Source organism: Marmota marmota, unplaced genomic scaffold (genome assembly GCF_001458135.2).
Source record: "Marmota marmota marmota unplaced genomic scaffold, marMar, whole genome shotgun sequence".
Lineage (NCBI taxonomy): Eukaryota > Metazoa > Chordata > Mammalia > Rodentia > Sciuridae > Marmota > Marmota marmota.
Genome location: NW_026000205.1, coordinates 8,313,108 through 8,333,984, shown reverse-complemented (window position 1 = coordinate 8,333,984; position 20,877 = coordinate 8,313,108). Strand labels below are relative to the sequence as shown.

Sequence of the window (20,877 nt, the reverse complement as noted above, 5' to 3'; positions counted from 1 at the left end):
GGCCCTTAATATCCCACACTGTTTTATTACAAAGGTGAGCTCTGATCTCCATGATGGGCTTATCGGTAGGACTTCTGGTAGCGAGCACGAGCACCAGGACCTCCAAACTTTTTGGACTCGCAGCGACGGGGGTCAGCGACCAGCAGGGTCCGGTCATACTGGATGAGGATGTCTTTGATCTCCTTCTTAGAAGCCTCATCTACATCTGAGGAGATTAAAGAGTGTGAAAATTTAGAAAGTCCTGAATTTGGTCCCCAAACACCCACCCTGACTAAGAAGGACCCTCTCTCACTCACATTTCTGGTAATAGGCCACCAGGGCTTTGGAAATTGACTGGCGGATAGCTGTAAGGAAGAGACACAGAAAAAGGTATGTGAGCTTGTGAAGGCCCAAGACTAGGGCCTTGCTACCAGGGCCACCTCATACCCATGTGTCCAGATCCTGAGACTCACCATAAATCTGGGCCACATGACCACCACCCTTCACACGGACCCGGATGTCCACGCCAGCAAACCGCTCCTTGCCCAGAAGCAGAACGGGTTCCAGTAACTAGAGAAATAGGGGGAAATGAACAGGGCTTTTAAGTTACAACTTCAGTAGCTTAGCCACCTCACCGAGCATTCATTCTCTCCCTACTTCTGCCACCACCAGCCTCAAAGTACTACTGGAAGGAGATCCAGTTGTCACCAAAGGCCTCTGTACACAGCCAGAAGGAAAGATTCAAAAAGGCCAGATAGAAGACTAACACAAGGGCTGGGGTTGTGGCTCAGTGGTAGAGCGTTTGCCTAGCATGCGTGGGGCACTGGGTTCGATCCCCAGCACCACATAAAAATAAATAAATAAACCAAAAGAATACTAACACAATTGCAACAAACAGGAAAAGGCAAACTGATCTGAGCTCCTTCCTTTGTGTGTCCCTCTCTGGACCTCGGATATCCCCGCTTTAAGATGAGTTCCTAGAATACTGAACAGTAAGAAGCATTCTATGGCAACTACCAGGGCTGTTTTCCAATCATGGAAAACCTTTCTAGAGCTACTTAGGTAGCTTTTCTGAATTCTCAATTTCCAAAGAAGTTACAACTACACAGCGAACTCTGCCACATTCTTCCTTTCCCAACTCTAGTAGGTGTTTTCACCCGTGCCTATTTATACACTTTTGTTTGTATTTGTGTTCTTTTCCCTCAGCTGGTGACTTCACAGATTCAGCAGAGGTTGAACCAAGGGGTACCACTGAGCCACAGCCCCAGTCCTTTTAATTCTGAGACAGGCTCTTACAAAGTTGCTGAGGTTGGCCTTAAACTTGTGATCCTCCTGCCTTAGGCTTCCAAGTTGCTGGGATTACAGGTATGTGCCTTGACCCAGCTAGACACTTTTTATTCTGTTTGTTTTACCTACTTGGGTCTCTTCCTTCCACCCCTTCCCAAGCCTTCTCTGGGCTCCACATTCCAGCTCTGACCACTTTGGACAGTGGTCCAGCCTATCTTCCCCACTAGTCTGGGAGCTCCATGAAGGAGTTACTGAGTTACTACTCTGTCCCCCAAATTCAATAAGGGTACAGACAAATCCTTCAAACAAACCAACAGCCAACAATCAACTACAATATTCAGCCAGGCACAGTGGCGCATGCCTGTAATCCCAGCAGCTCCAGAGGCTGAGTTCAAAGTCAGCCTCAACAAAAGCTAGGCACTAGGGGGCTGGGGATATAGCTCAGTTGGTAGAGTGCTTGCCTCTCATGCATAAGGTCCTGGGTTCAATCCCCAGCACCACCAAAAAGAAAGGAAAAAAAAGCGAGGCACTCATCAACTCACTGAGACCCTGTCTCTAAATAAAAAAATACAAAATGGGGCTGGGGATGTGGCTCAGTATTTGAGTACCCCTGAGTTCAATCCCCAGTACATAGGGGGAAAAAAACCTACAATATTCGATAACAGCTATACAAATGAATCTCAGACACCATTCAATGTAGATGTTCCTTCCTTTTAAAAGTAATTGACCTTAAAGAAGAAAGGAACACATCTTCCATACATGCCAGAAAACTTACTCAGAGAATCTTATTTTGACCTCACAATCCTTAAAAATAGAAGTTATCCATTTTTCTGAAAATGAACCCAAGGCAGAGAAAATCTACTAACTTGCCTCAAGTAAAATAACTAGACACTAGGCTCAGATTACTTTCCTTTCTGAGCCCGCCCCAAAAATTCTAAACAGGGAGTGGAAGAACCCCTTTCACCACGGAGCATTTAAACACACCCCAATTCGGTTTCTGTTCTTAATACCTATTGTATTACGTCCAGACCTTACTTCAGACACTTGAGATTTATCAGATACAAAACACTGACCCTTCCTTAGATTTTCTAAGGAAGGAAAACATACAACCAGGACGCATAAACTCTGGTATTCCTGTTGCCTCCTGGAAAAATATCCCAGTTTACAAAGCACTCCCTGGACCTTCTACACCCACGTTTTCACTTTCCAAACTCTGCTTTTACATCTTCTAAACCCAAGCCCGGCTCTATTAATAAGTATCCCATTTTTATGCCCCAAACTCAGTGCCTAAATCTTGCACTAACAATGCTACCTCACTCCGCGCTTCCAAGATCGGTAACATCTCCGTCTCCAAAATGGACCCCTCCACTCGACGCCCATCCCCGATCCCAGTACCTTGTATTGCAGCGTGCGCGGCTCGATCATCTCCAGCGGACGCCCATTCACCTTGATAAGGCCGTTGCCCCGTTTGCAGTGCGCCACGGCTGTGGCCGTCTTCTGTGGAAAACGAGGGAGCCAGATCGGCCGTATGAGCTTTGGGTCCTGGCTCCCAAGGAGACCCCAACCCTTGCCCAAACTGGCCTCTCACAGACCCGGGCCTCCCCTGACCCCACCCACCCAGCGCCTAGCCTACCTTGCGTCCGAAGACTTGTACGGACTGAAGTGGACCCTTGGCCGGCATGGCTGCGAGCGTAGAGAGCAGTCCTCACCGCGCGGCGCTGCAACCGGAAAAGGGAAGCATGGGGGTCACCCAAGCCACTTTTCAGGGTCTGCGCAGGCGCTCTAAACGCCACGTCGCGACAGTTGGAAGCTTTACGGCTGACGTCAAGCCGGGGGCGGGGCCTCTGAAAAGTTGCGGGATACCCAGCCTCCTCACAGCAAGAGGAAGGCGGAGCCTGAGAGGTGGAAGAGGCGGGGCCGGGGAGCGTAGCCTGCAGAGCGAGAAGCCTAGAGGGAGAGTGATGAGTTTGCGTCAGTTCTCGGTCTCCCTCCGCCCCTCTCTGTTTCTATTACTCTCCCACCACCGGCCATGTTCCATCCCCCCTCCCCATCAGTCTTCCCTGGAATCCTGCACGAGAAATCAAGCTGGATTCCCAGAATCTTAGCCCCAGAACCCACCTTCTTTGAGAGTTCTCTCCCAGAACCCCACGTCAGGGGTCACTCCACCAGAACCCGACTTTCACCAGAACTTCTTTCCTTCCAGAATCTCCTCTTCCCAGACTTCCCAGAAGCCTTTTAAGAGGTTCACTTTCAAATCCCTCTTGAGAACCCTCACCTTGGACTTCTCTTTTTCCCCAGTCTCCCTCCACTCCGGGCCCTCTTCCCAGCAGTCATTCTTCCCAGAGTCCCCCCCTCCAGAAACTCCCTTTCCTAGGAGAACCCACTTTTCCCAGGGTACTTGCCCCAGAATCCCCGTTTACAAAATCTCTTGAGTCCCCTCCTCAAATCTACCTTTCCCCAGAATTGTTTTTCTTTTTGTTTATTTAATTATTTGGCACTAGGGATTGCACTCAGGATGCTTTACCACTGAGCTGTATCCCCAGCCCTGTTTGTTTATTTTTTAAATTCTAAAGTTCTCCCTAAGTTGCATAGGGCTTCGCTAAATTGCTTAGGGCTTTGCTAAGTTGATGAGGCTGGCTGAGACTGCCTCACCCTTGAGTCGCTCGAATTACAGATGTGTGTCATTATGCCCAGCCTTCTCCAGAATTTCTAACCCTTTGGAGACTCCTTTCCCCAACAGTTGTTTCCCCTGAGAATTTTTCCCCATATAATGCCCCTATTCAGGATCTCTAGAATCTCCCTTTCTCTAAAATTCCCCATGTAATCCCTTTACTCCCCCAAATCAGCCCTGACCTCACAGAATTCTCCATCATCAGTCCATCTGAGAAACCCCAGGATTGGTTGTCTCCTCCCTCCCACACAGACTTACCCCCATTATTTATTTTTTAGTGCTGAGGATTGAATCCATGGATGCTTTACCACTGAGCCACATCCCCAACTCTTTTTTTGGAGAGTGGGTCTCTTTAAGTTGCTCAGGGCCTAAATTGCTGAGGTTGGCCCTGAACCTGCAAAGGGATAGAGGGAGCTCACAGTTGCCTCAGTTTCTCTGGCAGTGCGGGGTCTGGTGTCCAAGGTTCAAAGGAGCATTGGCTTACCTTGCCACAGAGGGTGGAATTGGTGAAGTCTGGAGAGCAGGGCTGGCCCAGAGTGAGATTCTCCAGCCCAGAGTCTTTGTGTGTGTGTGTGTGTGTGAGTGAGGTGCTGGGGATGGAATTTACAGAGTATTTCTCTTAAAGGATGAGAGGGAGAGGGGCTGGAAAGAGGAAGAAAGAGAGCACCAGAGACATTCCTGGAGGGACAAACAAGACAGAGACAGTACAAGAGAAAAGCAGACTCAGGGGCTTGGGGTCATAGTCAGTGCTTGCCTAGCATGCACAAAAACCTGGGTTTGAACCCACAACACTGAAAAAAAAAAAAATAGGTGTGCTGGCACATTCCTGTAGTAATCCCAGTAACTTGGGAGACTGAGGCAGGAGGATTGCAAATTCAAAGCCAGACTCAGCACTTTGTGAAGCCCTGCGCAACTTAGTGAGATCTTGTCTCAAAATAAAAAATAATGGGGGCACTGGGGTTGTGGCTCAGCGTAGAGCACTCACCTAGCATATATGAGGCACCAGGTTCAATCCTCAGCACCATATATAAATAAATAAAATAAAGGTATTGTGTCCACCTGCAACTGAAAAAATATTTAAAAAAATAAAAATAAAATATAATGGCTCAGTGGTAGAGCGCTTGCTTGCCTAGCATGTGTGAGGCACTGGATTCAATTCTCAGCACCACATAAAAATAAGTAAATAAATAAAAAATAAAAGGGGTGGGGATGTAGCTCAGTGGTTAAGTGCCTTTGAGTTCAATCCCCAGTGCCAAAAACAGAGAGAGAGAGAGAGAAACAAATGTAGAGAAAAAAAGATGAAGGAACCAAAGGAGAGAAGGAGAAAAATTGAGTTAGTCAGAGATGGATCCAGAAAGTACCAGCCCAGAAGCTGAGATTCAGAAATAAGCCAATCCTCAGAGAAAGAGAGAAATACAGGCAGGCATGAAGATTCTCCACTACTTGAGACAAATATAAAAAACAAGAGCAGGGCCCCAATGTGTATCTGCAAACAAAAATAAGGTGCAGCACAGGTGTTTTCCAATAACAGCACAGACCACAGAATGTACACTCTGAGCCAGAAGTGGTGGCGCACTTGTAATCCCAGCAGCTCAGGAGGCTGAGGCAGGAGGTTCAAGAGTTCAAAGCCAGCCTCAGCAGATTAGCGAGGTACTTAGCAACTCAGCAAGACCCTGTCTCTAAATAAAATCTAAAAAAGAGCTGGGATATGGCTCAGTGGTGAGGCATCCATGGGTTCAATCCCTGGTACCAAAAAAATAAAAGGACTCAGGAGGCTGAAACAGGAGAATCAATCACCAGTTCAAAGCCAGCCCCAGCAGTTTAGGGAAATCCCTAAACAATTTAGCAAGATCCTATCTCAAAAACAATGTAACCTGGCTCAGAGGTGCACACCTGTGATCCCAGTGATTTGGGAGGCTGAGGCAGGAGGAGTTCAGGTTCAGGGCCAACCTCAGCAATTTAGGCCCTAAGCAACTTAAAGAGACCCAGTCTCCAAAAAAAAGCTGGGGATGTGGTTCAGTGGTAAAGCACCCATGGGTTCAATCCTCAGCACTAAAAAAGTAAATAAAATGCAAATTCTACTACCTTTAGGACCAAATGGGATGGGAGTGGGTGTTCAAACTCCCCAGGCTCTAAGCGTAATCCTCACACTTACTCTCTGAGCTTGGCAGTCCAGGGCCTTCCCCCTCTGTGGTCACCACCTTCCCCAGCCTCTTGGAGCACATTCCTTGAATATCTGTGGCTTCAGTGAAGCTAGCAGGGGAAGGCTCAGGGGCAGTTCTCCTCATCCACTCCAGTCTTCCAGCCCCAATCACTTTTTACCCCCAGATGATCTTTTGGTGAGTACTTCAGTTGCTCCTTCCTGAAACTGGATAGTTAGGGAGAATCCACTGGGCTTTGTGACAGGGCACACATGCCTGGGGAAGGAGAACTGATGTCCTAGCTGTTAAGCTCCTGACCCCACCTTAACAGATATATTTTATTCACTGCTGTCTGCAGTACCCGGAACAGTGACTGATATATAATAACAAATAATGATAGTGGTGGTTACAACTACACTTAGATAGTGCTTACTCTGCCAGCTGCTGGTCTATGTGCTTTAAGTGTATTAGCTTATCTACTCTTCACATCAATCTTATGATGTAGACAGGGCCACTATCTATGGATGTGAGGGTTGTACACTGCACAAGGATCCCACATCTATGAGGAGAGTATTTACTTCTTGAACATTGTAGACTGCATATTTGTTCACTTCCAGCAGATGGCAGTAAAGTATCTCCTTCTAATAAATTTATCACTTAGAATTATCTTAAAGAAGTGTATCTTTTATTGTTTCTTTTTTTTTTTCCTTTTTTTTTTTTTTAAGAGACAGAGTCTATGTTGCTCAAACTGGTCTTGAACTCCTGAGCTGGAGTGATCCCTCTGCCTTGATCTCCCAAATAGATGGGACTACATACAGGTCCAGAAGAAAAAAATTTTTTCTAATTTGCACTAAGGTACAATGTTATTAGGGTGGGGATTATTTGGAGCCAAATTTGCAAAGGGTTTCTGATTTGTGGCCTGTGAGAAGACCCTTTAACTTCTCTGGGCTCAGTTTCTTCATGCTGAGGCATGAGGATGTCAAGTTTCAGACCAATTTCATCCATTTAAGAAGACCCTATCTCAAAATAAAAAATAAAAAGGGCTGGGGATGTAGCTCAGTGGTAAAGTGCTCCTGGTTTCAATCCCCAGTACCCAAAACAAACATAAAGCAAACAGAACAACAACAAAGTTATGTAAACTTGGTGCGCTGGCACACACGTGTAATTCCAGGTATTCAGGAGACTGAGGCAGGAGCATGGCAAATTCAAGGCCAACCTGGGCAATTTAGCTAGATCCTATCTCAAAAAAAGGGGTAGGGGGCGGGTATGGTGATGCTCCTTTGAGGCAAGAGGATCACAAGTTCAAAGCCAGGCTCAGCAAAAGCAAGATGCTTGGCAACTCAGTGAGACCCTGTTTCTAAAAAAATATTTAAAAAGTGGGGCGGGGGGCTGGGATGTGGCTCAAGGGCGGGGGTAGGCGAGTGGGGTGAAGACTTGCCTTAAGGGCAGAGCACTTGCTCAGTATATACTGTGCCCTGGACTCAATCCCCAGAGCCTTTAAAAAAAAAAAAAAAGTTTTCTTCTCAACTGAATCCGGGTGTTTGAACCTTGCTTATGTGAGAAATTTTAGTCATGTGTTACAAAAGCGTCTGAGTTTTAAAAATCCTCCATCTGGTTATTTTACATTTCTCCCCGGTACTTATCCTCTTTGCCATCAGGCTGACGCGTCATTACTATTACATAAATTAATGCTGAAATGAATTTTGGGAGACCCCAAAGAAAATCAGGGATCTGAGCGCAAATACAACATGCTTGTGATCCTAGCGACTTAGGCTGTTGAAACGAGAGGATCGCAAGATCAGCCTGGGCAATTTATGGAGACCCTATCTCAAAATTAAAAAAAAAAAAAGGACTGGGATGTGGCTCAGTGGTAAAGCGCCATTGGGTTCAATCCACAGTAACGCAAAACAGAAACTTTAGGGTCCCCCAAACTTGGGGAGAAATCTTGAGTCGGCTGCTTCTCATTTAATTTTTCTGAGTACGTTTCCGCTTCTGTAAAATGGGAGTACCGATCTCGTAGGGATGTTTTAGAGGGTCTATAAGATAATGAGTAAGCCAATCACTAAATTCAAATACGAATTCGAGCTACACAAAGTTGGATCCCGACGTGGAAAACTCTCATTCTTGACCCTCCCAAGATGTCGGCTCCACGTTCTGCTTAAGATAATCCTGTCACTCTCAAGATGGCGACCTGGAAGTGCGTCGCCGGGGCCAGCCTCGGAAATCTCGCGTTAGGCGAGGCCAACGGGTAGGTATCGCGAGAGGATTCATCAGTCCTAGCTAGGCGTCGTGTGAACAGCAGCTGGTACAGAAGGCGGAGGTGGAACCGAAGCGGTAAGGGGGACTTCAGAGGTGGTAGGCCTTAGGACTGGTGGAGATCGGAAAGTTGTAGAGACCTGATGGGAAGACTCGGGGTGTGTTAGAAGGTGGCATAGGGACATTCCCCACTCTGGTTCCCGATTGCCAGAACGAGGCTGCCGGAAGTGCGCCAAGGGATTTTTCTTCTCCCAAAGAACTAGCGGGGAAACTGAGGCGGAGGGTCGAGCTTGGGAATTTTGGATGCTCTGAGGCCGGGGGTCTTTCCCTACAGGAGCAGAAGATGTCGGACAGCGAAGACAGCAACTTCTCCGAGGAGGAGGACAGTGAACGCAGCAGTGACGGCGAGGAGGCCGAGGTCTGTGGCTGGGGCGCTCGGGGAGGTATTACCCTGGGGATAGGACGCGGGGTGGGCAGAAAGGCACATTTGGAAGCCCAGGGACACTCAGAACCGACTGCAGCTTCGGGGGGCTTCCAGATTGTCGGCAGATATAGCAAAATAAGCAAGTAGACGTCAAGCAGAGAGAGAGGTTCTGGAGGCCTGGGGTGTGCCCGGTGCAGTGAGATAACAGGTGATGTGTCTAAAGGACCTGGTTGTTTTTATGCCCCGTCATCACAAAAATGTATTTGTAGTACCTACATTGCTAGGCACAATTCTTTGCTCTTAGGCTACACCAGTAAACAAAACAGATTTTTAAGTGGTAATAAGCATAAATAATAAGTAAATGTATGTTCGTCCATGTAAATAAGCATAAATGATTAAACTATGTACAGATTGAATATCACTAGTCTGAAAATCCGAAATGTTCCAAAATCTGAACCTGTTCTTTTTTTTGGGGGGTGGGGGGCACTGAGTGGTGTTGGGGATTGAACCCAAGGGCTTGTACATGCTAAGCAATTTTTCTGCCACTGAGCTATATCCCCAGTCCCCAAATCTGAAACTTTTTAATACCAATATGATGCCACAAGTGGAACATTCCATACCTGACTTCATGTGACAGATTGAAATAAAAAAATCAGTCCACAAAAATATTATATAAAATTATTTCAGGCTGCTGAGTATAAAGTATATATAATATAAATGAATTCCTGCTTACCCTTGGATTACATCCCCAATGTAGCTTTTTATGTATGTGCAAATATTCCAAAATTTTAAAAAATTTGAAGTTTTCTGGTCCCAAGTGTTTTGGATAAAAAATACTCTGCCTGTGTTAAACTAGAAGGTGCTTGGGAGAAAAGCAGAGGAGAGAAAGGAAATAGGAAGTCCTGCTTGCACTGTAATAGGGTGATCAGAATAAGTCTGAGAGGGTAACATTTGAAGGAAGACTTGGAGGTGAGGGAGTAAGTCTTGTGGAAATCTGGAGGAAGAGTTTTCAGTAAGAGGGATCATCACATGCAAAGTTGGGAATGTGTCTGCCGTATCCAAGGAGTAACGAATAAGGGGTCTGGTGTGGCTGAATCAGAGCAAGTGTAACACACAAGTAACAGGAAGAAGACACATAGGATTTATTATTATTATTAAGAAAACAGTTTTATTTTAAGTTTATGGTTCTTGTCCAAGGTCTAATGGCCTTCCTGCTAGCAGATTCCAGGTGGTACATCAGATCTCACAGCAAGAGACAGGCAGTGTGTGTGTATATATGCATATAGAATCTTGAAGGCTATGGTGAGGAATCTGGCCTTAACTGAGAGGGAACCAAAAGCAAAGGAGGGAAATGTCCTTAGATTTTGGAAAAAGATCACTCTGGTTTTGGGTCTGTTGACTGTCTTTGTTTTAGGAACCCAGACCAAACATTGTCTGGGACATTTCTGATTTCAAGTATTCTTTTTTAACTACTAATTTTTTATTTATTTCCTTTTTAATTGTTGAACACATAAACAAATGCCTGAGTGTCTACTGCTGTGTTCTAGTACATTTCCAGGTCAGGCAGACAGTAGAGCAAGACAAATCTTTGCTTTTGTGGAATTCACATTTAGCAGACAGGAGTCAAAACCAATGAACAAAGAGATGACAAGATGATTAGAGATGTATGTTTGGTTTTTGTTTTTTGGCACTGGGCATTGAACACAGGATGTTTTACCACTGAGCTACATCCTCAGGGTCATTTTTGTTTTTTATTTTGAGACAGGATCTTAGTAAGTTGCTGAGGCTGGTGTCAAATTTGTGATCTTCCTCCCTAGCCTCCTGAGTTACTGGGATTACAGGCGTGTGCCACCATGCCCAGCTAGGTTTTTTTTCCTTCTTTCAGTATGGGGGATTGGACCAAGGGGGAGTCTACCACTGAGGTACATCCACACCCTTAATATTTATTAATTTTTTTTGGTACCAGGGATTGAACTCAGGGGTACTCGACCACTGAGCCACATCCCCAGCATTATTTTGTATTTTATTTAGAGACAGGGTCACACTGAGTTTCTTAGCAGCTTTTTGCTGAGGATGACTTTGAACTTGTGATTTTCCTGTCTCAGCCTCCTGAGCCACTAGGATTACAGGCCTGCACCACTGTGCCCAGCCCTTAATATTGTGTGTGTGTGTGTATGTGTGTGTGTATATATATTTTATTTTATTTTACTTTTTGGCACCAGGGATTGAACTCGGGGCCACTCGACCACATCCCCAGCCCTATTTTGTATTTTATTTTTGTTTGTATGTGGTGCTAAGGATAGAACCCAGTGCCTCACACATGCTAGGCAAACACTCTATCTACTGAGCTACAACCCCAGCCCCTTAATATTCATTTTTAAAAATTTTTTTCCACTTTTTTTTAAAAATATTTTTTAGTTGTTGATGGACCTTTATTTTATTTATTTGTACGTGGTGCTGAGAATCGAACCCAGTGCCTCACACATGCTAGGCAAGTGCGCTACCCCTGAGTCACAACCCCAGCTCATTTTTCCACATTTTTAATTGGTGCATTATAGTTGTGCATATTGATTATTTTAATTTTTTTGGCGGGGGGTGCTGGGGATTCAACCCAGGGCCTTGTGCATGTGAGGCAAGCACTCTACCAATTGAGCTATATACCCAGTCCTTGCTAAGTCCTTAAACTTGTGGTTCTCCTGCTCAATTTCCTGGGACTCTGGGATATAGGCATGGACCACTAAGCCTAGCTGGATGACTTGTTTGATGTGCAAAGACTTAAATTTACTTTAAACAAAAAAGGTTTTATTTATTTTTGTAGCACTGGAGATTGAACGCCGGGTCTAGTGCATGCTAGACAGATACTCTGCCCCTGAACTGTATCCCCAGCCCTCACCAAGATGCCCAGGCTGGCCTCAAACTTTTGATTTTCTTGCTTCAGTTTCCTGAGTAGCTGGAATTATGGTGTGTGCTACTGCACCTGGCTTTTATAGGCATTTGATTGTCAGTTCTTGTCCCTTTTAGGACCTCTTCTGCTTCCAGCCAGGAGTTGGAGGCACTGGGATGCCTTGAAGGAGTGGGGCTAGCGGAAGGATGACAGGAAAGGTCTTTGCACCAAGCTGTAGCACTGGGTCCTTGGCCTGTGACTCATGGCTTCAAGTCACTGCTTGGTGGTTAAAGCCTGGTGATAATCAGACCAGGATGATCCCTAGTTCCTTTTTCTTCTGGGATGTTCTGCTTTGCACTGTGCAAGTCTCACTTTCTAGCAACATAATAGAATTTTTTTCCCCTCCACTTATTATTTTTAGAGTTTTGTAGTTATACATAATAGTGGAGTTTGATGTATTCATAAGTGTATATAACCTGATTTGCTCCATTTTAGTCCCCTGTACTACCCCTGCCCTTCCCTCCTCCCTCTCTCTGATCCCCTCCTTCTGCTCTGTTGGTCTCCTTCTGTTTGTGCATTTTTTAGTTGATACATTATAGTTTTACATAAAATTGGGACACACTGTACTATATTGATATATGCACCCAGTATAATTTGGTCAACTTCATTCCCCAGTTCTTCCTCTTTCTCTCCCCCTCCTCCTTTATCCTTGGTCCCCTGCTTCTCTACTCATACTATGGTCTTTAGTCACCTGTGGGCTCGTCTGCTGTCTCCAAGTGAGGCAGAAGGGCAATGTGAGGCCTACCCCATTGCCAGAGACAGGGCTGGATGGGCTTTTCAGATGGCCAGATGTTGACATAGGCCTAGAACGAAAGGGTTCTTTGTGTAGATATGCCAGGAAGGCAAATAATGAGCACTGCTGGGGAATCACCTGGCTTCCCACCCACAACCCCAGAAACCTGTTATTTCATTTTGTTTTCTGGAGTTCTTGGTGTGAGCCCTCATAGAGCTGTCAGTCCTAGGGAGTTTTTTTGCTTTTTTTTTTTTTTGGTACTGGGGATTGAACCTGGGGCACTCAACCACTGAGCCACATCCCCAGCCCTATTTTGTATTTTACTTAGAGACAGGGTCTCACTGAGTTGCTTAGCACCTCGCTTTTGCTGAGGCTGGCTTTGAACTTGCAATTCTTGTGCCTCAGCCTCCCGACCCGCTGAGATTATAGGCCTGTGCCACCGTGCCCCGGAATCCTGGGGAGTTTTATAGGCAGTTACTACAGGTGCTGTTGAGGACTGCGTAAGAGCCTAGTTGAGCCCTGAGGTAACACAGACATGTAGTATGGGGAGCTCTAACCTCAGGTAGGGATGAAAAGTGTGTTAAAAGGTTTCTGTAGGACCCAGCAAAGGGGAATGATGACAGAATTCTTCCAAATCAGGCTGTGGTCCTTTACAGCTTGGGTCATTCAAATGGAGATTAAGCCAGGCACAGTGGCACATGCACTGCTCTCAGGATGCTGAGGCAGGAGGATTATTTGAGTTTAGGAACTTCAGGCCAGCCTGGGTAACATAGTGATACCCTGTCTGGGGCTGGGGAGGTAGTGGGGGAGGGCAAAACGCCTTGGGCTGGTTAGCTGGCATTGTGTATTAAGCACATCCCAAGATTATAGGATGTGTTCTAGGTCAGGAGTGATAAGAAGTGCTTTTAGGTGGGATGAGGGTTAGACCTTAAGCCACATTGAATCACATAATGAGAAACTTCCTTTTTAGCTGTGTCATTCTTCTGTGCCCAGCCCAGCAGTGGGCCGGGTGATACTGAGGGAACCAGTGGTGCCTGAGAGAGCTTGTGCCCTGGTGTCAGGGAGCTCACAGTGTTCAGGGCTATATGGAGGAAGCCCAGAGGATGCTCCTGGCTTTTCCTAGGGGAGAGGAGGCAGTGACAGCTGCCTGGAAAAGGGTGTGTGTGTGTGTGTGTGTGTGTGTGTGTGTGTGAGAGAGAGAGAGAGAGAGAGTGAGAGAGTGTGTTTCTGGGGATTGAATCCAGGGCATCACACATGCTAGGCGAGTGCTCTACCACTGAGCTGCATCTCCTGCCAGAAAAGGGAATGTTTGAAGTATAAGTGGGAGATAGAGGAGAGAACTTTTTATTTCATTTTTGTATTTATTTGGTACTGGGGTTTGAACCCAAGAGCACTTTACCACTGAGCTACATCCCTTGCCCCCCCTTTTTAAAAATTTATTTAATTTTATTCATTTATCATTATTATTATTTTTAAAGAGAGAAAGAATTTTTCAATATTTATTTTTTAGTTCTTGGCGGACACAATATTTTTATTTTATTTTTATGTGGTTCTGAGGATCGAACCCAGCGCCCTGCACATGCCAGGCAAGCGCGCTACCGCTTGAGCCACATCCCCAGCCCCTCATTTATTATTTTTGAGGCAGGGTCTCACTGAATTGCTGAGGCTGACCTTGAGTTTGGAATCTTCCTGCATCAGCCTCCCCAGTTGCTAGGATTATAGATGTGCAACACCATGCCCTGCTCCTCTTTGTATTTTTTAATTTGAGACAAGGTCTTGCTTGGTTGCAAAGGTGTCCCTGAGGTACTGAGTCAGGCATCAAACTTGTGATCCTCCTGCTTAAGCTTCCCAAGTTGCTGAGTTTACAGGCATATGCCACCATGCTCGGCTGTTTTATTTTTCACAGTGCTAGGAATTGACCCAGGGTCTTGTATGACAGGCAGGCATTCCATCACTGGGCTCCATCCCTAGCCTGAGAACAACTTTTTATGCAGAGTACTGGTAAGGATGATGGCTAGAGCAGAGAGCCTGGTATAGGGGTTCTGTGTGTAGCTCTCTGGTAGAGTGTTTGATTAGCATGCACAGGGACCTGAGATTGGACCCCAGCACCAAAATAAAGGAAACAAACAAACAAACCTGAATGATAGAAGAACAAGTGTTCAGTGCAGCTGAGACCTAGTGGGGAAAGAAGAGGTCAGGCAGTGGGCAGGGTGTGTGCTTCCAGGTCACCTCAGATCCATGTTTTAGATCATAGTTTCCCAAGATTGAAGGATGTGTTCCAGGTCAGGAGTGATGAGAGGTTCTTTTAGGTGGGATGAGGGTTAGGTCTTAAGCTGCATTGAATCACATAATGAGAAATTTCCTTTTCAGCTGTATATTCTGTCTTTTTGATGGAATCATGGAAAAGTTTAATTTGGGCGCTGCTGCGTCCTGAACACCTCTGAGATTTGTTGGCCTGTGTGTTTATCAGGCTTAGGCTTAGAGCCTGTAGCAGTCCCTATGTGCTGGACTCAGCAATAACAACTTTGTTTGGCTTTTATCTTTACGGTTACTTTCTAGTTAAAACAAACTTTCAAAAACCTTTTAATTATGAAACATTTCAAAACATGGACAAATCTTTCTTTCTTTTTTCTTTTCTTCTTCTTCTTTTTTTTTTTTTTTTTGCTAATGGTGATATCTAGGACCTTGTGTGTCCTTCACAGAAATGCTGTCTCACTGAGCCACATACCCAGCCCAGAAACATTTCACTTAATTACAAATGTGAGTGGGCCAGGCAAGAGGGTGCACACCTGTAATCCCAACAGTTTGGGAGACTGAGGCAGGAGGATCACAAGTTTGAGGCCAGCCTGAGCAACCAAGTGAGATCCTGTCTCAAAATTTGGGGGAAAAAAAAAATTTAAAAGGCTGGCGATGTAGTTCAGTGGTAGAGTGTTCCTGGTTTAATCCCCAATACTGCCCAAAAAAAAAAAAAAAGTAAAAAGGTGAGTGAATTTGAAGGAAATATTAAATAAGTGGGTTGTAATAGTGATATGGTCATGAAAGGAGAAGTTGTAAACTTATTGAAGTAAAGATTAAGTTTGGGAAACATAGTTTAGTATTTTGTAAGAGTTAATTTTGTGACTGGTTTGGGAAGAGGGATTAGAGGCCCAGAGACCAGGAGGAATCCAGGGCAGGGACCCAGGGCTGGAGTACAGTGTGGTGCTTTAGGTGTCAGGATGTGGGGTTAGGGAAAGGGATGGACTGGAGAAATGACAGTTACAGGCAGCAGAAAGGACAAGGATCTGGTGCTTGAGGGGAACTAGAGGAGGCCAAGTTTAAGAGAAGACACTGAGGTCAGTATGGGACCTCCTGTGTTTGAAGGCTGGGAGGCATGGAAAAGGCACTGGAATGCAGGGGGCTCCCTAGTTGTGAAAAAAAAAGTGGGAGATAAGAGAGGTGAGGAGAGGGAAGGTGGAATGGAAGGCATGGACAGAGAAGCCAGATGGACCCTGGACTGACCCCTGGTGTTCAAAGCTGCCCATGGGGAGTGGGGAGTGAGCAGAGTGAGAGGAGCAGCACAGTTAGAGCAAACTGGGATTGCACCATGTGCGGGAGCCAAGGGAGGAGAGTCATTCTTGGGGATGGTGTGGCTAGTGGTGCCAGGTACAGTTGGGGTGGCTACAGGTAAGGTCCACCAGAAGTCCATGCAGTTAGTGTTGGGTTAGTGAGCACGAGGCTGGGGAGTAGTGTGTACCAGAGACAGCTCCTGGAGTCATTGTCAGAGCTGCTCACCGCAGCCAAGGTCTGGATAAGATAGCTCACCAGGGTTGTAGGATGGACAGAGATGAGGACCAAGGACTGAGTCCTCATCCCTGGGTTCCAACCCTAGCACCACCAAATAAATAAATACATACATACATACATACATACTATATATTCTAGCCTAGTAAGAGGAGACTTTTTGTTTGCTTGCTTTGATCCTTGGTGTGTGGCTCTTGATGGCTAGGTGGAGGATGAGCAGGGGTTCTAGGGAGGGAAAAGTGAGGGCCAGCTGCCAGGGGTGGGTTGGGAGCTTGGGTGACGCTGTCAGAGTTAGGGTGGTAATCAAAGGCCTGGCCAGAGGGGGAGGATGTAGAGGCAGGGCTGAGGGGCTAGGATTGGCCTGGCAGGTCTAAGGTCAGGTTTTGGGGAGAGGTAGCTTGATTTTTGGATTTGAGATGGTAGACCCTGGCACCCCAATTCTACCTGACTCCTGCAGGTAGAGGAAGAGCGGCGGAGTGCAGCAGGCAGTGAGAAGGAAGAGGAGCAGGAGGAGGAAGAGGAGGAAGAAGAGGAGGAGGAATATGATGAAGAGGAGGAAGAAGAAGATGATGACCGCCCCCCCAAGAAACCCCGCCATGGTGGCTTCATTCTGGATGAAGCTGGTATGTCATGGGACTCGGCAAGCACTGAGCAGAGCCCACTGAACAAACCTGCCTGGGGACATAAAGACATGAGGACATGGGAACACCTTTAGCTCCATTTCTTGGGGTTATTTTTGTTTGTTTGTTGTTTTTAGTTGTATGTGGTTGGACACAATATCTTTTTTTTATTTATTTTTATGTGGTGCTGAGGATCGAACCCAGGGCCTCGCACGTGCTAGGCGAGCGCTCTAACGCGGAGCCACAACCCCAGCCCGCTGAATATACTTTTAAAACATTTTGGGGCCAGAAGTGTAGTTCAGTGGTATAGCATGTGCTTAGCATTTACCAGGCCCTGGGTTTGATCCTTAGCACCACCAACAATAAAAGTAAAATTGTATATATTAGTTTTCCCTTGGTAGGAAGAAGAGACTTTTTTGTTTGCTTACTTTGATCTTTTGTATGTGTAAATTCCCCCCCCTGTGGTACTGGGGATTGAACCCCCGTGCTCTACCAGTGAGCTACATCCCCAGCTCTTTTTAGGTTTTATTTTGAGACAGGGTCTTGCTAAGTTCCTGAGGTTGGTCTCAAACTTGGGATTCTCCTGCCTCAGCCTCCCAAATAGCTAGGGTTATAGGCATGTGCCACCACACCCTGCCGATTTTATTTTTTAAAGGGGATATGTGGGTGAGGTAGAGGGTGGACATTTAGGCGGGTGGGTCTGTGCGTTGCACCTGACTCTCCTGTAGCAGCTCCTCGGCGTGGCCTGGCCTCTCAGAGCCAGTGTCCTGCTCTGTAGAATGGAGATTCCTAGAAACCATGTTCTAGAGGAAATGCTTCATTCCTGAGAGCTGTTGTCATGAGGTCACCTTTGACCCAACTGTCCCCCTGACTATTTTGCCTTCCGCTTTCAGATGTTGACGACGAGTATGAGGATGAGGACCAGTGGGAGGACGGAGCTGAAGACATCCTGGAGAAAGGTGTGTGTGGGCCCTGCCTCTGTGAGGCGGTGGGAGGGCTCTGTCCAAAAGGGTCTTCCAAGGCCTTCTCCCACCCCATGCCCTGTACCACCCCAACCCCTATCCTTTTCACCTTGCTTCTTTCTGTCCTTGCCAGAGAGACCAGCTCCCCACCCTTTTCCTTTTAGGCCCATGAGTGGGGGGCTGGGATTATGGGGTGGTGGGGATTGTGGGGAGAGGACTCTGGGACCCCAGGGCCCCAGTGAATCCCTTCTGTGGGTTGTTGGGTGGGCAAGATACCCCCCACTTCCTGGGCCAGTGCCTCCTGTTCCCTGTTATTTTCGTTCTGTGCGCCTCATACATTCCGGCTTCTCCCACCACCTGGTGCCTGGCCTTTACTTTTGATTTTCAACCTTCTCGTGTCCCTCCTTTCCCCTCCCCCAACCCATTGGTTGATTTTGCTGCTATAATTTGGCTCATACTTTGTCTGCCCTCGCCCACCACCACCACCACCACCACCACCACCACCACCTCCTCCTCTTCCTCCAAGTAGAAGAGATTGAAGGTAAGAACCTGGAAAGTGTGATTTGTGACCCTCTCCCATAGCCTGATGTTTCTGCCTTCCGACAGCATCCTGCCCTCAGCCCTTGACCCTATCTGGCTTGGGGGCTTTGACTCATGTAGAGTCCAGAATCAGGGAGTTCTAGAGCTAGGTCTCCAGCCCCGGTTAATCTGGGAATGTGTGTTGGATCTCTGTACGTGACTGAGCATTGTGGGTGGCACAGATGCAAGGTGTGGGATGAAGTCAGGGTGTGTTTAGACAGTGGCTGTGAGAGGGGGACTGTTCAATGTGCCCCAGCAGCTGGGCCCTGTCCCCAAGCCTTTGGGTGAAATGATGAGAAAGAGCATAGCGGGTGAGGGCTGGGGCTTCCTCAGGAGGTGTCTTCCTGCCCCAGGTCAGGCTCTCCACCCTTACTTACCCCGTCTACATATTTGTTTCCAGCCTCCAATATTGATAATGTTGTCCTGGATGAAGACCGTTCTGGAGCCCGCCGCCTACAAAACCTGTGGAGGTGAGCAAGGAGGGGAAACTGGGGTGGGGCTGGCTCTCTTGGGGAAATTTGGGAGCAAATCAGCCCACCCTCTCCTCCCTTGCCTTCAGTTCATGTTTGCTTTCCTCCTCGTCCCCAGGGACCAGCGAGAAGAAGAACTGGGCGAGTATTACATGAAGAAATACGCCAAGTCATCTGTGGGAGAGACGTAAGGGCAGGGTGGGGAGAGGTGGCCCCACGAGGGAAGAGGGAGGACCTCACAGATCTTCACCCCTCCTCCCTGACACCCGTCTCTCTCCAGGGTGTATGGAGGGTCTGATGAGCTCTCAGATGACATCACCCAGCAGCAGCTGCTCCCAGGAGTCAAGTAAGGGGCTGGCATGAGACAGAAAGTCTGAAGTGGGAATGTGGTATGGGGTGATGGTGCCCAATGGGTCACTTGCTGGAGTAAGTTGGGACAGATGCAGTGGCAGGAGGCAGGGGAGGGCCAGTTGCAGCTCTCTTCTATGTATAGATGAGAGAGTGGGAGAACCCTGGAGAGGGGGAAGAAGCAGGGCTGTGGTGAGTTCTGTGTTTCTTGTTGAGGACAGAGTTCCTCTAAAGGGTTTCCTTTTCCCTCTGCCACCTAGGGATCCCAATCTGTGGACAGTCAAATGTAAGGTGCGTGCACTGGCTCTGGGACTCGGGGAAGTCAGAATGGAGAGACTGCTTGTCAGGGAGACTATGTGTCTGTTCTGGGTCTCCTCGGCCTGTGCGTTTCCTGATCCTTCTGTCTACTCGTCCATCCTTCTCCTGTGTGTGCCCACGCCCCCACCCTCCCCGCCCCATTCACTCCTTACTCCCTCCCTCCTCCCCTTCCCATCTCCTACCCTGCCTTTCTTGGTGTCCATCCCTCTCTGTTTCTCATTCCTCATTCTCTCCTGCTTATCTTTCTGCCCCACTAACTGCCCTTTTGGTTGCTGTCCTGCCCACTTTTTCCATGTTCTACCCTCCGTCTTCCCAGCTCTTCCAGATCTGTCTCTCTTCTTCCAGATTGGGGAGGAGCGAGCCACAGCCATCTCCCTGATGCGCAAGTTCATTGCCTACCAATTCACAGACACGGTAAGTGGGGTAGTCAGGAGCCTTGGGGATGAGGGACAGGCCAAACTCAGAAGGATGTTATAGGTTTCAAGGGCACCAAATGTCCCTGGATTTAGGCAGAGCTGTTTACTGTTGAACTGCGGCATGACTGGAAAGCTCTTCTGCACCTCGCAGAGCTTTGTCTTTGTTCTTTGCATTTCTTATGAAACCCCACAGCCCCTGTAATTCTTTGGAGGTCTGTCAGCTAGCTTCCTGTGCCTTCTGCAAGAGACTGAGTTTTGCCTGGTGATCAACCCTGTGGGGCAGCTGTCATCCTCTTACAGTTGAAGAGGGTGTCACAGGACAGGGTAGCTTGGCTAAGTCCATGAGGGACCTGGGGGCTTGGGGCTTGTTCAGAAAATTCCTTCCTTGTCTCATTCACATAGTCCCCACATACTCACAGAGCCCTTCCTCAGTGCTTGTCCCTGCACTGGGTGATGCTGAGGGTACAGTGGCCACTGTGCCAGAGCTGGTCTTTGCTCCACCTTCCATGTTCACTCACAGCATGAAAAACAAGCGGTAATGTCATGGCCCGTCAGACAGCAAGTGATGCTTTGAGAACCAAGATCTTTTGTTAGACTGCCAGGGTCTGAATCCTCTCCTGCCACTTCTATCTGTGTGACTCGATTAAGCTTCTTGCCTCTCTGGGCCTTTTGCTTGCCTTTTAGCATCGTTAGGATTAAATGACCTGGGACATGTCCAGCTCTTGGCCAGGGCTTAACTTGCAGCTTATTTTCAGTAAGCATAGTTGTTAACAAAGGTGCACATTTGGCAATTTGGAACCAGCCCTCCAAAATCCGTGAAACTAGTGCAGGTGTGCTGGCGGATAGTTTTCTTAGTAGTGTTCCTGTTAGTCTAAGGGACTTTTTTTTTTTTTTTTTTTTTTTTTTTAAGGGTTACTACGGATTTTTGAACCCAGGAGCACTTTTTTGA

General features: G+C 47.1%; 2 protein-coding genes and 1 non-coding gene across 4 annotated transcripts in view; 2 read left to right on the top strand and 1 right to left on the bottom strand.

Annotated features, from left to right (window-relative positions):
• Rps16 (ribosomal protein S16) lies at positions 1–3,059 on the bottom strand. The gene is made up of 5 exons (XM_015496868.2): positions 2,900–3,059; positions 2,662–2,763; positions 453–549; positions 297–344; positions 1–205 (listed from the first exon to the last, which is right to left on the bottom strand). The coding sequence occupies exons 1-5, from the start codon at positions 2,945–2,947 to the stop codon at positions 60–62; spliced, it is 441 nt and encodes a 146-aa protein (XP_015352354.1). The 5' UTR covers positions 2,948–3,059; the 3' UTR covers positions 1–59.
• On the top strand, positions 1,697–1,769 carry Trnae-cuc. The gene has a single exon. It is a non-coding gene; the product is annotated as a tRNA-Glu (tRNA).
• Positions 3,060–8,280: 5,221 nt separating the features above from the next.
• Positions 8,281–20,877, top strand: part of Supt5h (SPT5 homolog, DSIF elongation factor subunit) — a 28,942-nt gene continuing 16,345 nt past the window's right edge. Inside the window, exons 1-10 of one of the 2 annotated variants that reach the window (XM_015496866.2) lie at positions 8,281–8,412; positions 8,669–8,752; positions 16,673–16,838; positions 17,729–17,794; positions 18,327–18,338; positions 18,777–18,846; positions 18,965–19,033; positions 19,127–19,192; positions 19,455–19,485; positions 19,858–19,926. In XM_015496866.2, coding sequence (XP_015352352.1) covers positions 8,678–8,752; positions 16,673–16,838; positions 17,729–17,794; positions 18,327–18,338; positions 18,777–18,846; positions 18,965–19,033; positions 19,127–19,192; positions 19,455–19,485; positions 19,858–19,926 — 624 coding nt within the window. In that variant the 5' untranslated portion in view covers positions 8,281–8,412; positions 8,669–8,677. The remainder of the gene's footprint in view (positions 8,413–8,668; positions 8,753–16,672; positions 16,839–17,728; positions 17,795–18,326; positions 18,339–18,776; positions 18,847–18,964; positions 19,034–19,126; positions 19,193–19,454; positions 19,486–19,857; positions 19,927–20,877) is intronic. The other variant, XM_048790919.1, reaches the window with a different exon arrangement.

What these genes read in the sequence shown, in the direction of transcription:
- Rps16 (XM_015496868.2), bottom strand. Translation starts at nt 2,947, where the DNA reads ATGCCGGCCAAGGGTCCACTTCAGTCCGTACAAGTCTTCGGACGCAAG. An exon ending in CGCGCACGCTGCAATACAAG is followed by an intron (nt 550 to 2,661) that starts GTACTGGGATCG and finishes CTATTTCTCTAG; the next exon opens with TTACTGGAACCCGTTCTGCT. An exon ending in TCATGTGGCCCAGATTTATG is followed by an intron (nt 345 to 452) that starts GTGAGTCTCAGG and finishes TCTTCCTTACAG; the next exon opens with CTATCCGCCAGTCAATTTCC.